A 13,226-nucleotide genomic window follows, 5' to 3' on the forward strand; every position below is an offset into this window, starting at 1 on the left:
CTAAGGACATGCAAGTCCAACCTCATACAGGCCCAACATGCCCTCCCCATTCACCACTTTCGGAAAGGTCTCAATAACTAGTGGCAGTGTAATCACTCTTTGCTGGACGCACGGAAACAAACTCATTTCACCCACTCCCTTCCGTAGCCTTACAGCCTCCTGCCAACATCCTCTTATCTCACTCCTCAACTCCATTACTTTTCCACCACCCGCTCTGTTTACTTTTCCTGTACCCCCTCCATCGTCACTCAGATCTGCCAGGATCCCCCGGTATGGCTTCTGCCCTCCCGGTACCCCCCCCTACTGAATCCCTCTCTTGTACACTGCCAAATTACTCTCCAGCCACATACATACACACATACATACATACACACATACATACATAGAATCGCAGTGCATCACGACGTGATGTCCAACAAGGACAAACCTGCAGGTGCCATCAAATGATGTGTTACATTTCTGTCTGACATCCAAGTTTTCAGTTCGTAAGCAGCAGACATAAAAGTAAATGTTGATTGCAGAATAAGGTAATAGCAACAACATGAGCTTCAAATGAAGATGCACAGAACGCGGACCCATCAATCTGTAAAGAACTTGCATGCTGGATGCAGCTTATACTCCTGCTGAGGAATGACTGTCTTTTATAACAAAGGACTAGGAATTAGCTCAATTCACTCCAACAACAGGATTTTAATACAAAAATAAATTGAGTTCAACAACACTTGATCTGCAGAAAACCTAACCATATCTCACACTCATCTCTACAGTGCCCGATCGCCCTTTCGAAGCCCATGCTGATGCAAGCAGGTACAACAATCAAAGAAGCTGCTGTAGTTCATATTAAAGTACTTCCAAAAGCTGTAACGTGGCGCCTTCGTATTGCTCTTTCTAGCTCTACAATTCAATTCAGCACTTTCCACAGCACTTATTTTGTAGTCATCTGCATATGTCCTCCTTTTATAGCGCCCTACGGTGGGGAAGAGGAAAGGAAAGGCTGTCCAAATACTTTTAAGTACATTATATAGCAAAGCTCTCACAAATCCCTGGGCAGACAGGTCTCAGAACGGTAAAGCGAAGACTCCACTCCTTAAAGGTAACTTTGCCTGCCCTTGAGCAGTGTTGGCCAAGTTTGAGACTCACTCCAAGGAAGATGCTGCGAGGAGCAAAAAAAGATCAGTGCATGAAGAAGCTGGCTTGAATTGGGTAGTTTGGATCTCACAAATTTGACACAGATATCGGTCTCTCCCCTGCTTCTTCCTCCAGGAAGTTAAAAAAATAACATTTTACTAAATTGGCCCACGCCTTATTTCAAAACATTGTGACCACATCAACCCTTGAGGGATTTGGTTTGGGTCTACCCAAGTCATACATTCTTCTAACCCTCAAGGTCAACAGGAAAGAAAATTCGGCATACCTTTGATGCAGGTTAATCTATATTTAAATGCCTCTGCTCAAGAGCGGCCTATGGAGGTGTGTATAGGGAGTACTGAAAAATGTATAACTTCTGCTGAAATTATAATTTAGATTTCACCAAAGCAAATTCCAAAGCAGATGCTTCATTAAAAATGCATATAGCTTTCAAAAAGGTGGTATATTGGTGTTCCCATCGAAAAAACCTTTCACACATAGATGAATTATTCAATCCAAAGGTTTATTGGATACCAACCCTGTAGATATTTGTCTATATGGCCACATTAGAAACAGCACCTTATCGGTACATGCCTTGGGTACCGACGCACTGAGCTCCTTCCGGATATGCACTTTCAATTTAAAAATAGTGTCCTTATACTGACTAGTGGACCTGGTAGGCACCAGGATGCAATCACTCTACCAGTGTGGTGTATACCAGGATAAGGTTGGTCCATATAAAATTGGCTGCACCAGTGGCCGTGACACAATTACATGCTTTATTCCTCAGCAAAAGACAAACATGAGGTGTAGAAATAGTAAAAAAAAAAAAATAATAATGATTGTGGTCATTTTGGGGTAAATGGTTTTCTTACATGAACTGATGCAGATAATGCATGTTAGACCTTAAGTATTTATATAATAATGCTTCCTGAGAGCTGGTGTCTAAAAGTTTCTGCAAAAATACTTCACACACGAGGTAGTGCATCCTGCCATGGAGACAATTCCGTTTATTGTCTGACAAGAGACTGCTATAGGGAGGAAGGCACAGACATGCATCAAATACATAAATGTATCATCAGGCAACAATAGTTCACGAGCTGCGTTCATGGTGCACCTGATATGAAATGTGGATTTTAAGCCCTTGGAGCATCATTTAATTTGGAAATCAAAGGATTCAGAACTACTGCAGTCCAACTGGGGGTTTACAGAGCTGCTTGCACGGTTCTAGGTTTACTGAGGGGATACACTACATCACAGAAAAGTGTGAAAAATATTAAAGAAACCCTCTTTTCCTTAGGACCGGAGGCAGTTTGTAAACTGGTATTGGAAATCTGAGCCTCTGTCTTGCCACGCATGCCTTCTCAAAGTTTGTGTGTGCTGAGCCGGCCTACTGCTCACATTGGTCAAGGTGAGGTATCACCACCTAGAATGAGCTCTAAATACTGTCAGCATTAGAATGTCTAAAGAGCATCTAGAATCCTTCTAGTGATACTGACTGTGCACCGAGTCCTCTCAAAAGAGTGACTCGAGCCTGGAGAAGAGAACTCTTGCGTTACGCAAAGTGTGTGTGTATGTCAGCTCTTACCCCTTGCATTATCCAAATTACACTATGGCCAATTTGCCCCTAGTAGACTGGATCCACCCATCGATATTCACCCTACGAGGTCCACAAATGAGACTATATATTCGCAGTCACTACACCCACAGATCTGGCCTCTAGAGCATTGGATCTTCTGTCCTTCCCAGATACCGGCAGCCACACTCTCCATCCCTGCGATGCCAGTCTAGCGCACCTACTGAGGCAAGCATGAATGTGCTTGACAAAGCTCCATAGATAACCCCTTAGAAAGGCTCCAGCTGCCGCGCTAGTGTTTAAATGGTGTGAAATTGACATCTGTAGCGTGCCGCGTGCACTCCACTCCCGGGCCTTCTGATGCGCGTGCAGCAACGCTCCGATTATCATCCGGGTGAGGCGGGCGAGCCTAAGAAGCTGCTTAAAATAAGCGCCATTTGCAATGTACACGGTGTAAACATTCCTAAAAACAAGTAGATCTCACACAGGAGGCTTCAGGAACTAGATGAAGGTGGATGACAAATGTTCCCGTCAGGCAGCCATGTGTTTGCATTCGAGAAAACATTTGGGCGCGCAGAATGAAGCCAGCAAATGAATCAAATCAGGCTACAATTAGACTGGTAATTCTGCAATATTTCGAGAAATGATGCCAAGTAAATCGTCGTCTGTCAGGATTGAGAATCCCTGGGCATGTGTTGTTCATCCTGACATATGTTACTGTGAACTGGCAGCTGCACCGCGGATCGTTCACGTACTGGTGTACCGAAGGGGGGCGCCGCGGTTAGGCGCCTGGCTACCAGTGATACACGTACCACACATGGAAAAAGCAAAATTCAATATTGGCACAACCGCTTACCACGTGTGTTGGTCGCCATGTCAGCCACTTTCTGAAAGGCATCCAAAAACGCAGCAGCTGCGACTACTGTTGTCCTGAAACAAATGCAGACATGACACATGTTAGCCAACGCCAGGTGCCCGCTCTTCTCGCATCACGAGCACCGGAAGTGTCCTGCAGCTTCTGATGTGACCTCTAGGGAGTGCGGCTCCAAGGCCTGACAAATCTACTAGCTGAAAGTGCCCAGTAACGCGCGAGACCCCCCAGAAGGATTAAACCTTTCATCCCTGAGGAGGATTTCAAATCTGTGGTACCAATGTTTGTGCTACCGAAGGAAGATTATGCCAACAATTCGCTTGCAGCTGTCCGTAGACTTTACTCAACTGCCCTGACGGATGCCCTTCATGAAGCTTCAAGGGCAATTTCAGAAACCAGAAAGCCTGACCTGGTCATGCTGGTTCTGGTCACCTTCAATTGGCCTCCGATTCAAACCACGAGCATTTTTAAACTGGCTTGCATCTTACAAGACATTTACATTTTGAAATCCCCCGTGCCTGGCCTTTAAGCTCACACTTACCTGTTGAAACTCACTTCTTCCAGCGCTCAGACAACCTCTTCTAATACAAATCCAGTTGTTAAAAAGACAAACATCTAACAAGTCTTCCCAGAAAGGACATCCAAGCCATTAAACTCCAGCCCATGTAATCGGAACCAGTCAATGCTATGGAACATTTAAAACAACCACTGGCAAAGTCAATAGGCCTGTCTTGCATTTTGAGTCCTGACTAAAATATTCGTAAGAAGTTTTCTGTAATGAAAAAACAAAATAATATATTGCTTTCTGTATCTATAAGCTGGACAGATTAATGTGTGATAATTCAGTGCACTTCTGAGATGTAAAATAGTTCTTCATGCATTCCAATGGAAGGCAAACTAATACAACAAACAGCCAACACTATGAGGTGAGAGTAATACTACTCTGGGCGGAGCCAACTCTCTATGTATATGTAAAGAACTCTAGATGTCCGTGAGACAACCGCGGTCTCAAGTCGAAGACCTAAATAAAACATACTTTTTCAACAATATTGCCATCCTTAACAATCTAAGTGACTATGATCTTATGACTCATGTTGCACTTAGCTTCCTCCTGCTCCTGCAGCAATGTCTGCTCACATGGTTACTCTGTGCTGATTTATCACTGCTATTGTACGTATTTGTTTTGTTGTGTTGCTACACTGTGTTAGGGTCAAACCAGTTTCCCCATACACAGGGCCGGCTTTAGGGCGGTGCGGCCGCACCGGGTGCTGAACTGAATTGGGGGGGGGCGCTGTGTTTAGCAATTACTTATGAAACTTGTGATTTAAAAGCACCCCCTGAAAAGTTTCTTGTGCGTCCAGCCTTCAAGAAACAATTAAAATGTAAATATACCTCTTGTGATTAATATTGCTGCTAGGGATAGAGATGTAAAGCCAGCCTTTACAAGTGCTTTAAAACAAATGTATGTATGTAACGGGGGCTACGGAGAGATGGGACGCCAGGTGGTAGTGAGTGAATCCGAGGAGGTGGTAGTGAGTGAATCCGAGGAGGTGGTAGTGAGTGAATCCGAGGAGGTGGTAGTGAGTGAATCCGAGGAGGTGGTAGTGAGTGAATCCGAGGAGGTGGTAGTGAGTGAATCCGAGGAGGTGGTCATGGGGTCGGGGGGTGCCAAAAAGGTGTTGCACAGGGCGCCACCAGAGCTAGAGCCAGCCCTGCCCACACATTACCACTTGTTGCATCTACATCTTACACTTCATGTCACTGACCACTTACGTATCTATGTAAAGCTCTCCACTACTAATTCCGGCAATGCTATTCACTATATACAATCACCATTAAATAAATAAATGCATGAAAACAGTCCCTGCTAATTTATTCCATAACCACTTCTCACCTAGATATTTATCACAATCTGTAACTCTAGTGCTCACTGGCCCTATTACAGGTTCCCCTCAAGTTGACAGCGACTTCAAGTTAAAGTCCTCAGAATGGGGAATAACCTACCAGACCTGGATTTACTGGTGCATTTGATGCAGATTTTCCCCGAATCAGGGGCCTTTAACACAGACATTTACTACCTGGGGGTCAGAGGTGCTGGGTGGATACGGCCTTTGGGTGTGGGAGGTTTTGAGTTTCTAATGGCGATGGAGGAGGTCGGCAGAGACCGAGCTTCCCCGGCCCTTATCACGCTGTCCCTGTGGCTTTACTGGGTGCAGATCTCCACCTGTAAAAGAGGCTGTGATATTTCTTGACCCAATAATTTCAGCTCCAGATATGCTAGACAAGTTGCAGTTACCCGGAGCGGTATTTCCCTTGTGGGACATATTGCAAGACGATTGAAGCCAGGGGCCTCACCCTGCACGTCCTAGATGCAAACATGGCCCAAAGAGTACCACCATGGGAATAGCAACACCTTAAGCAATTTATGACACCAGCATGGGGAAAAAAACCCTACTGCCACTTTTGTGATGCAAGTACCAGACTTCCTCCTGCACCATGAGAAAGTTCATGAGTTGGATTACAAGCATTATGCATGGGGATTTTAGTGCTATGCTTAATGGTATGTCCAGAATAAACTAATACAAACTGAGCTGTCACAACTGGTGTTTCATCCTAGGAGCAGCACATATTTTCCTACCATATAAAAACAAGTTGCTGAAAACGCATGCAACCACTGTTGCAATCAAATGCATCTTAAGATAATTGCATTTGTAGAGCATGCAACAAGACCATAAATAATAATTATAAATTCAAATTAAACTTAAAACGAATTCTTCAAATACATTGATATTCAATCCCCTGCTACACTCCTAGTTCAGTACTTCAAGAACCACCTCAAACCTCAGTGATCGCTGGAGTCAGGGAAGTGTCTACAGTGGATCTACATTTTAAGACTGAAGGGTCTTCCAGACAGGTTTTAACCAATGAGGAAGTCTCTACACAGAGAAATGGCATAGAGTTTGAGTGTTTTTGTATTCCTTGCAATAAGGTTTACTTTCAATCAGACTACTTGTTGAGGGCACGTTTCTAGCTACGCGTCCTATCAACCAGGGAAAAAAGCATTTTAGCCACATAGTCAAACCGTATAAACCACAGAATGGTTTATTAATTACACACTTCCACCAGGGGACCAGAAGACCTGCCTGTCTGCAAACTGAAAACTGGTGCATCCTATTTACACCCATCCTACACTCTCATTTATGAAGGAGTTCATATCATTCCAAAAGGGGTGTCCAAAGCTGGCCCAATGGTTGACCCGCTGCCAGGTTTTGAATTCACACTATGAAAAAAGGCTGCCCTAAGGCATTTGTTGTCGGACACTAGTTAGGAGAAGGGTAAGAGGCTATGCTATATCAGAAAAGATTGCTATGTCTCTGCTTCCCTCATATTAACAAACAAATTTGCAGCGGTGTTAAACTGAATGAATCTCACCTTTCAAAAAATAAAAATGTTTATACAAAATCATTTGTTGATTAGTACATGTGAGAACTCATGAGCACATTTGGAATGAAAATAAATTACACGTTAATTCTTAAACTAATTTGCTTTTCAATGCAGTCACTCGGGGAAGGGGGTCTACTGTATGTAAATGTAAATTAAGTTCATATTTTAAAAAGCAGGCATGGATCAGACTAGAAGTCAGCAACAGTGAAAACCACTGACAGCAAAGGCTGAAGTAACACTCGTGGTTCCTTCATCTCTCTATCGTGCGCGAGACTCTGTTGTATTCAGTAAAGGGCTTGGAGCCTGCCTGTTGCTCACCATTTACTGGTTTGTGTGGCACTCTCCTTTATAGCCTCGTAATTCATTAAGGCATGCCTGCCATCATTTCTGTTTCTCTGTGTGGGGCAGGGATCAAGCACTGATCGACTTAATTTAATTAGTGGCCGTCCGCTGCCCCCTACGTGATCGAGGTACTATTTTCTTTTTAACTTCTAGTGCACCGCAAACGGAAGGCTTGTGACTGGCAAAAACATGCCCAGCAAGGAAAACAAAATTGCTAAGTTTTACTTTTTAAAGCTAGCTTTCTTTTAGTTTGCCAGGTCACCATTTCTCACTTTCCACTCATGTTTCTTTTGTTTTTGCTTGTGGGACCTGTTCTCAAAAGATGACAATTAACTTGTTTGAAATATTGCAAAGCGACAGTGCTTATTATGTGTAATCTCTGAAATAATGCTTTAACACCATCATGGGGTACACCCCAATCCAACCCACTTTACCCCACACCAATCCACCCCATTTCAATCCAGGCCACTCCAATCCACTCCACTTCATTCCTCCCAACCCACCCCAATCTAATCTGTCAAAATCCAGTTCTCCCCCTCTAATCAAAAGCAGCTGCACCAATCCAAAGCAATATGCCCCAACTCCAATTAAGGCAATCTGCCCCAATTCAATCAAAAGGTATCTGCCCCAATTCAATCAAAAGGTATCTGCCCCAATTCAATCAAAAGGTATCTGCCCCAATTCAATCAAAAGGTATCTGCCCCACTCCAATCCAAAACAATCTGCCCCACTCCAATCCAAAACAATCTGCCCCACTCCAATCCAAAACAATCTGCCCCACTCCAATCCAAAACAATCTGCCCCACTCCAATCCAAAACAATCTGCCCCACTCCAATCCAAAACAATCTGCCCCACTCCAATCCAAAACAATCTGCCCCACTCCAATCCAAAACAATCTGCCCCACTCCAATCCAAAACAATCTGCCCCACTCCAAACCAAAACAATCTGCCCCACTCCAAACCAAAACAATCTGCCCCACTCCAAACCAAAACAATCTGCCCCACTCCAAACCAAAACAATCTGCCCCACTCCCATATCCTCAATCCAAATCAATCTGCCCCACTTCCATATCCTCAATCCAAATCAATCTGCCCCACTTCCATATCCTCAATCCAAATCAATCTGCCCCACTCCACTCCAAACCAATCTTCTCTATTCCAATCCAAACCAATCTGCTCTATTCCAATCCAAACCAATCTGCTCTATTCCAATCCAAAACAATCTGCTCCCACTCCAATGTGCTCCTATTCAAAACAATCTGCCCCATTCCAAACCAAAACAATCTGCCCCACTCCAAACCAAAACAATCTGCCCCACTCCAAACCAAAACAATCTGCCCCACTCCAAACCAAAACAATCTGCCCCACTCCAAACCAAAAAAAATCTGCCCCACTTCCATATCCTCAATCCAAATCAATCTGCCCCACTTCCATATCCTCAATCCAAATCAATCTGCCCCACTCCAAACCAATCTTCTCTATTCCAATCCAAACCAATCTGCTCTATTCCAATCCAAAACAATCTGCTCCCACTCCAATGTGCTCCTATTCAAAACAATCTGCCCCATTCCAAACTAAAACAATCTGCCCCATTCCAAACCAAAACAATCTGCCCCATTCCAAACCAAAACAATCTGCCCCATTCGAAACCAAAACAATCTGCCCCATTCCAAACCAAAACAATCTGCCCCATTCCAAACCAAACAAAATCTGCCCCACTTCCATATCCTCAATCCAAATCAATCTGCCCCACTCCACTCCAAACCAATCTTCTCTATTCCAATCCAAACCAATCTGCTCTATTCCAATCCAAACCAATCTGCTCCCACTCCAATGTGCTCCTATTCAAAACAATCTGCCCCACTCCAAACCAAAACAATCTGCCCCACTCCAAACCAAAACAATCTGCCCCACTCCAAACCAAAACAATCTGCCCCACTCCAAACCAAAACAATCTGCCCCACTCCAAACCAAAACAATCTGCCCCACTCCAAACCAAAACAATCTGCCCCACTCCAAACCAAAACAATCTGCCCCACTCCAAACCAAAACAATCTGCCCCACTCCAAACCAAAACAATCTGCCCCACTCCAAACCAAAACAATCTGCCCCACTCCAAACCAAAACAATCTGCCCTACTCTAAACCAAAACAATCTGCCCCACTTCCATATCCTCAATCCAAATCAATCTGCTCCTCTCCAATCCAAAACAATCTGCTCCATTCCAATCCAAAACAATCTGTCCTACTCCAATCTGCTCCAATCCAAAACAATCTGCCCCACTCCAAACAAAAACAATCTGCCTGACTTCCATATCCTCAATCCAAAACAATCTGCCCCACTGCAATCCGCCCCACTCCTACCTGCCTCACTCCAATGTGCACCACTCCAGTCTGTCCCACTCCAATCCAAAACAATATTCCCTGCCCCAGTCCAATCTACAGCGCTCACCCCAATTCACCCCAATCAACACCACCCTACTCCCCACCAATCAACCGCACACCAACCCAATCCACCCTAATACAATTTGCGCACTACAATCCAAAACAATCTGTCCTACTCTAATCTGGCCCACTCCAATCTGCCCCACTTTAATCCAAAACAACCTGCCCCAATATAATGCCAAACAACCCACTCCAATCCAAAACAATCCAGACTACTCCAATCCACCTCACCCCAATCCAACCCACTCCATTTTAAATCACCCTGCTGCTATCCACATCACCACAACCCAATCCACCCCACACCACTCTGATCCAATCCACCCCACACCAATCCAATCTACCCCAATCCAGCCCAGACCAATCTACCACACTCCAATACATCTCACCCCAACCCACTACACCCCAGTCCAGTCCATCCCACCCTAGTCCAATTACCCCACTGCAGTCCGATCCACCCTACTCCAATCCAACCCACTCAAGCCCACTCCAATCATCCCACCCCAGTCCAATCCAACCCACCCTACTCCAATCCAACCCACCCCAGTCCAACATACCCTAATCCAATCCAACACACCCTACTCCAATCCAACACAGCCTACTCCAATCCAATCCACCCCGCTCCAATCCAATCAAGTCCACCGCTACCCACTCCCCCTCACTCCAACACAACCCACCCACTCCAATACAATCCACTTTAACCCACCCACTCAGTCTAGTCCACATTAATCCACACTACTCCAAACCACCTTAATCTACCCCACTTCAATCCAGTACACAACTCTCCAATCAATCCACCCCAATCCAAACACTCCACTCCAATCCAATCTAATTTAATCCATCCCACTCGAATCCACCCCAATCCCATCCACCTCACCCTATTTCAATCCACCCAATCCAATCCACCCCACACCAATCAAGCCACCTCAATCCAGTCACCCCATTATACTCCAATCCAATCTACTCCGCTACCTCAATCCACTCTAACCCACTCCACCCTATTCCACCTTACAACACTCTCTGCCACTGAATCCTACTCCCCTCTACTCAACTCTATGACTCTAATCCTCCTACTCCACTCTACAACATTCAGACAAATCCGCTCTACGGCCCTCTACTCCACCACTCCACTCTGACACTCCAGGCCACAAACTTTTAGCCATGCTGAACACGAGCCACACCGGTGTACAACATGGCACAACAAAGCCAATAGGTCTTGTAAAGGCGAGAACTACTGGCTTTGCCAATGCTTGTTATTGTGGAGCAGCTGGTCCTGGTCTTGCAGACAAGCAGTGGGTCGTCAGCTATCACCCTTGGCAAGTCCACAGCTCTCACAATTGGAACTACTACCATTTTCTTATAAGGTGCAACCACTCATAAGGAACTACATTTGGAAGGCACATTAACGATGCAGGTGAAAGTTTGGGTTAAGCGAGCCTTGTGATGGCTAAACAGAACTGACAGGTCCATCTCTGTTTAGGTGCAGTCTTGCCCAGATTACTAAATCTAATGATGACCACTGGCTCATGGTATTCTGTATATCATCTAACATGAGACATGCACTTCTTCACAAATAAAGTGTGCATAGCTATAATTCAGCAGATGGAGGTTGTACTTTTGTCTGCCATGTGCCCCCACGAGCACATGTGCAAACAGTGTAATGGCACCCTGGGTCTAGAATAATACTGGGGTAGTTGCCAAGACCTTGCACCTTCAAGCTGTGATTTCACTACCTGGACAAGCAGGTGGCAGGGCTTGGTGCATGAAAGGAGGACACATTGGATGTCGGAGGCGTTTCTGAGTTTTTCTTGATAAGGCAGTAGAGGGTGGCCAAGAGTAGTGGGCCCTTCACCATGAGAGACCAGGCCCCATGTTGTATACCTTTAAACCCAAGTCTGCAAGACTCTCACCGTGTGGCAAGAACAAAGACTCCTGTGGGCTTGCAGCCACGGGCAAATTCATTTAGAAAACCCAACCATTGTCTCATTCGGTTAAAGTCTCCGTTGGGGCTCCAGTGGGAGTCGGTTAAGTCAGTTTAGGATGAGATTTGTGAGTTTGTCCCACTGTTGAGGCACATATTAACTACCTGCTAGCTGTACTGTAACTGTAACTGTTGTGTTCTTGTGAAGATGATGCAGTATTCCACGTGTGCTAAAAGATGATATTGGACCATTTCCAATATGTGATTAGCCTATCCGAAAAAAACAATGACTGTCCTGTTTGAGCAGGTTATTGGTAATTTATAGTCCCAATCAGATGTGGTGGTATTGTGAAAAATTAATAATGCTGAGACCTATAAGCAGATAATATCAAAATACAAATACACAGAAAAAGTTTGGAAGCAACTATGTCTAATCAGACATATGCCTTAAGTTAGTTAAGAGTCTAAAATATATGTGTTATTGACTGTCACTCGCTCACTATACATTCCTGTGGTCTGAATCAATGCTCAATATTTATTCATCTGAGTGTCCTCCCTCATTTAATACATTTTGGAATTCTTTCCAAAGCAATAGCTTCCCAGGAGAGCATCCTTCTGCACTTACTATCCTGATAAAATCATGAGTTAACAGTTTGTGGTATGTACGGTTATGTCTGTAGTTTCCCACTGAAGGCATGCTGCTGCATAGGTGATTTAACCGGAATATAGGTGTGTGAAGAAAATTCACATCAGCGCAGGTGCATGATGGAGAAGATGTTGCTGTAGTCATCACATCCCAAGAGATCCTCAAGTCTGTCTAGGCGGGGAATGAGTTCCCAGTACTTTGGATGCTTCAGCTGATGTCTATTTACGAAGAGACCTGCAGTTAGAAGCCACAGGCCTTCAGGAGACAGAAAGAGAGACAGAGAGCACAAGAGAGAGACAGAGAGAGAGAGAGAGAGAGAGAGAGCGAGCACAAGAGAGAGAGCGAGAGAGAGAGCGCAAGAGAGAGAGGTAGCTGTGAGTTTGCCAAACCATTCCATTCTAAATGTTGGAGGCATCCTGCAGGGCATGGAACTGATCGGTAGCATGAGAGCAGCCTTTTGGTTAAGTAACCACGGGCCAGATGTTTCACACATTCCAAAAGAGATTACCAAATTGCGATTTTCTGCGAATCGCAATTAACTAATCGCTATTGGAATGTATGAAACTCCAGGAGATTCATATAGCGATTTGCAAGGGCTCACAAATGGACCTATCTCATTAATATTCATGAGGTAGGTCGCAATTTGCAACCCATTGCGAATGGCTACAATCACAGGGATGGTGGCCTGCTGGGCTCAGCAGACCACCATGTCTGTGATTGCTTTTAAATAAAGCAAGTGTTTTTTTTTTTTTTTTTTTTTAAATGCAGCCCGTTTTACTTAAAGGAAAACGGGATGCGTTTAAAAAAGAAAAATGAAAAGTTTTCTTTTCATTTTTTAAGTGTAGGCAGTGGCCGG

The 13,226-nt window shown here is 44.6% G+C and overlaps 1 protein-coding gene across 6 annotated transcripts in view; it reads right to left on the reverse strand.

Moving 5' to 3' along the window:
* Positions 1 to 13,226, reverse strand: part of MTSS1 (MTSS I-BAR domain containing 1) — a 451,322-nt gene that overhangs the window by 356,753 nt on the left and 81,343 nt on the right. For all 6 annotated transcript variants that reach the window (XM_069220729.1, XM_069220724.1, XM_069220725.1 and 3 more), the window contains exon 3: positions 3,561 to 3,634. In XM_069220729.1, the coding sequence (XP_069076830.1) occupies positions 3,561 to 3,634 (74 nt within the window). The remainder of the gene's footprint in view (positions 1 to 3,560; positions 3,635 to 13,226) is intronic.

This window comes from Pleurodeles waltl, chromosome 2_2 (genome assembly GCF_031143425.1).
Source record: "Pleurodeles waltl isolate 20211129_DDA chromosome 2_2, aPleWal1.hap1.20221129, whole genome shotgun sequence".
In the NCBI taxonomy this organism is placed as follows: Eukaryota; Metazoa; Chordata; class Amphibia; order Caudata; family Salamandridae; genus Pleurodeles; species Pleurodeles waltl.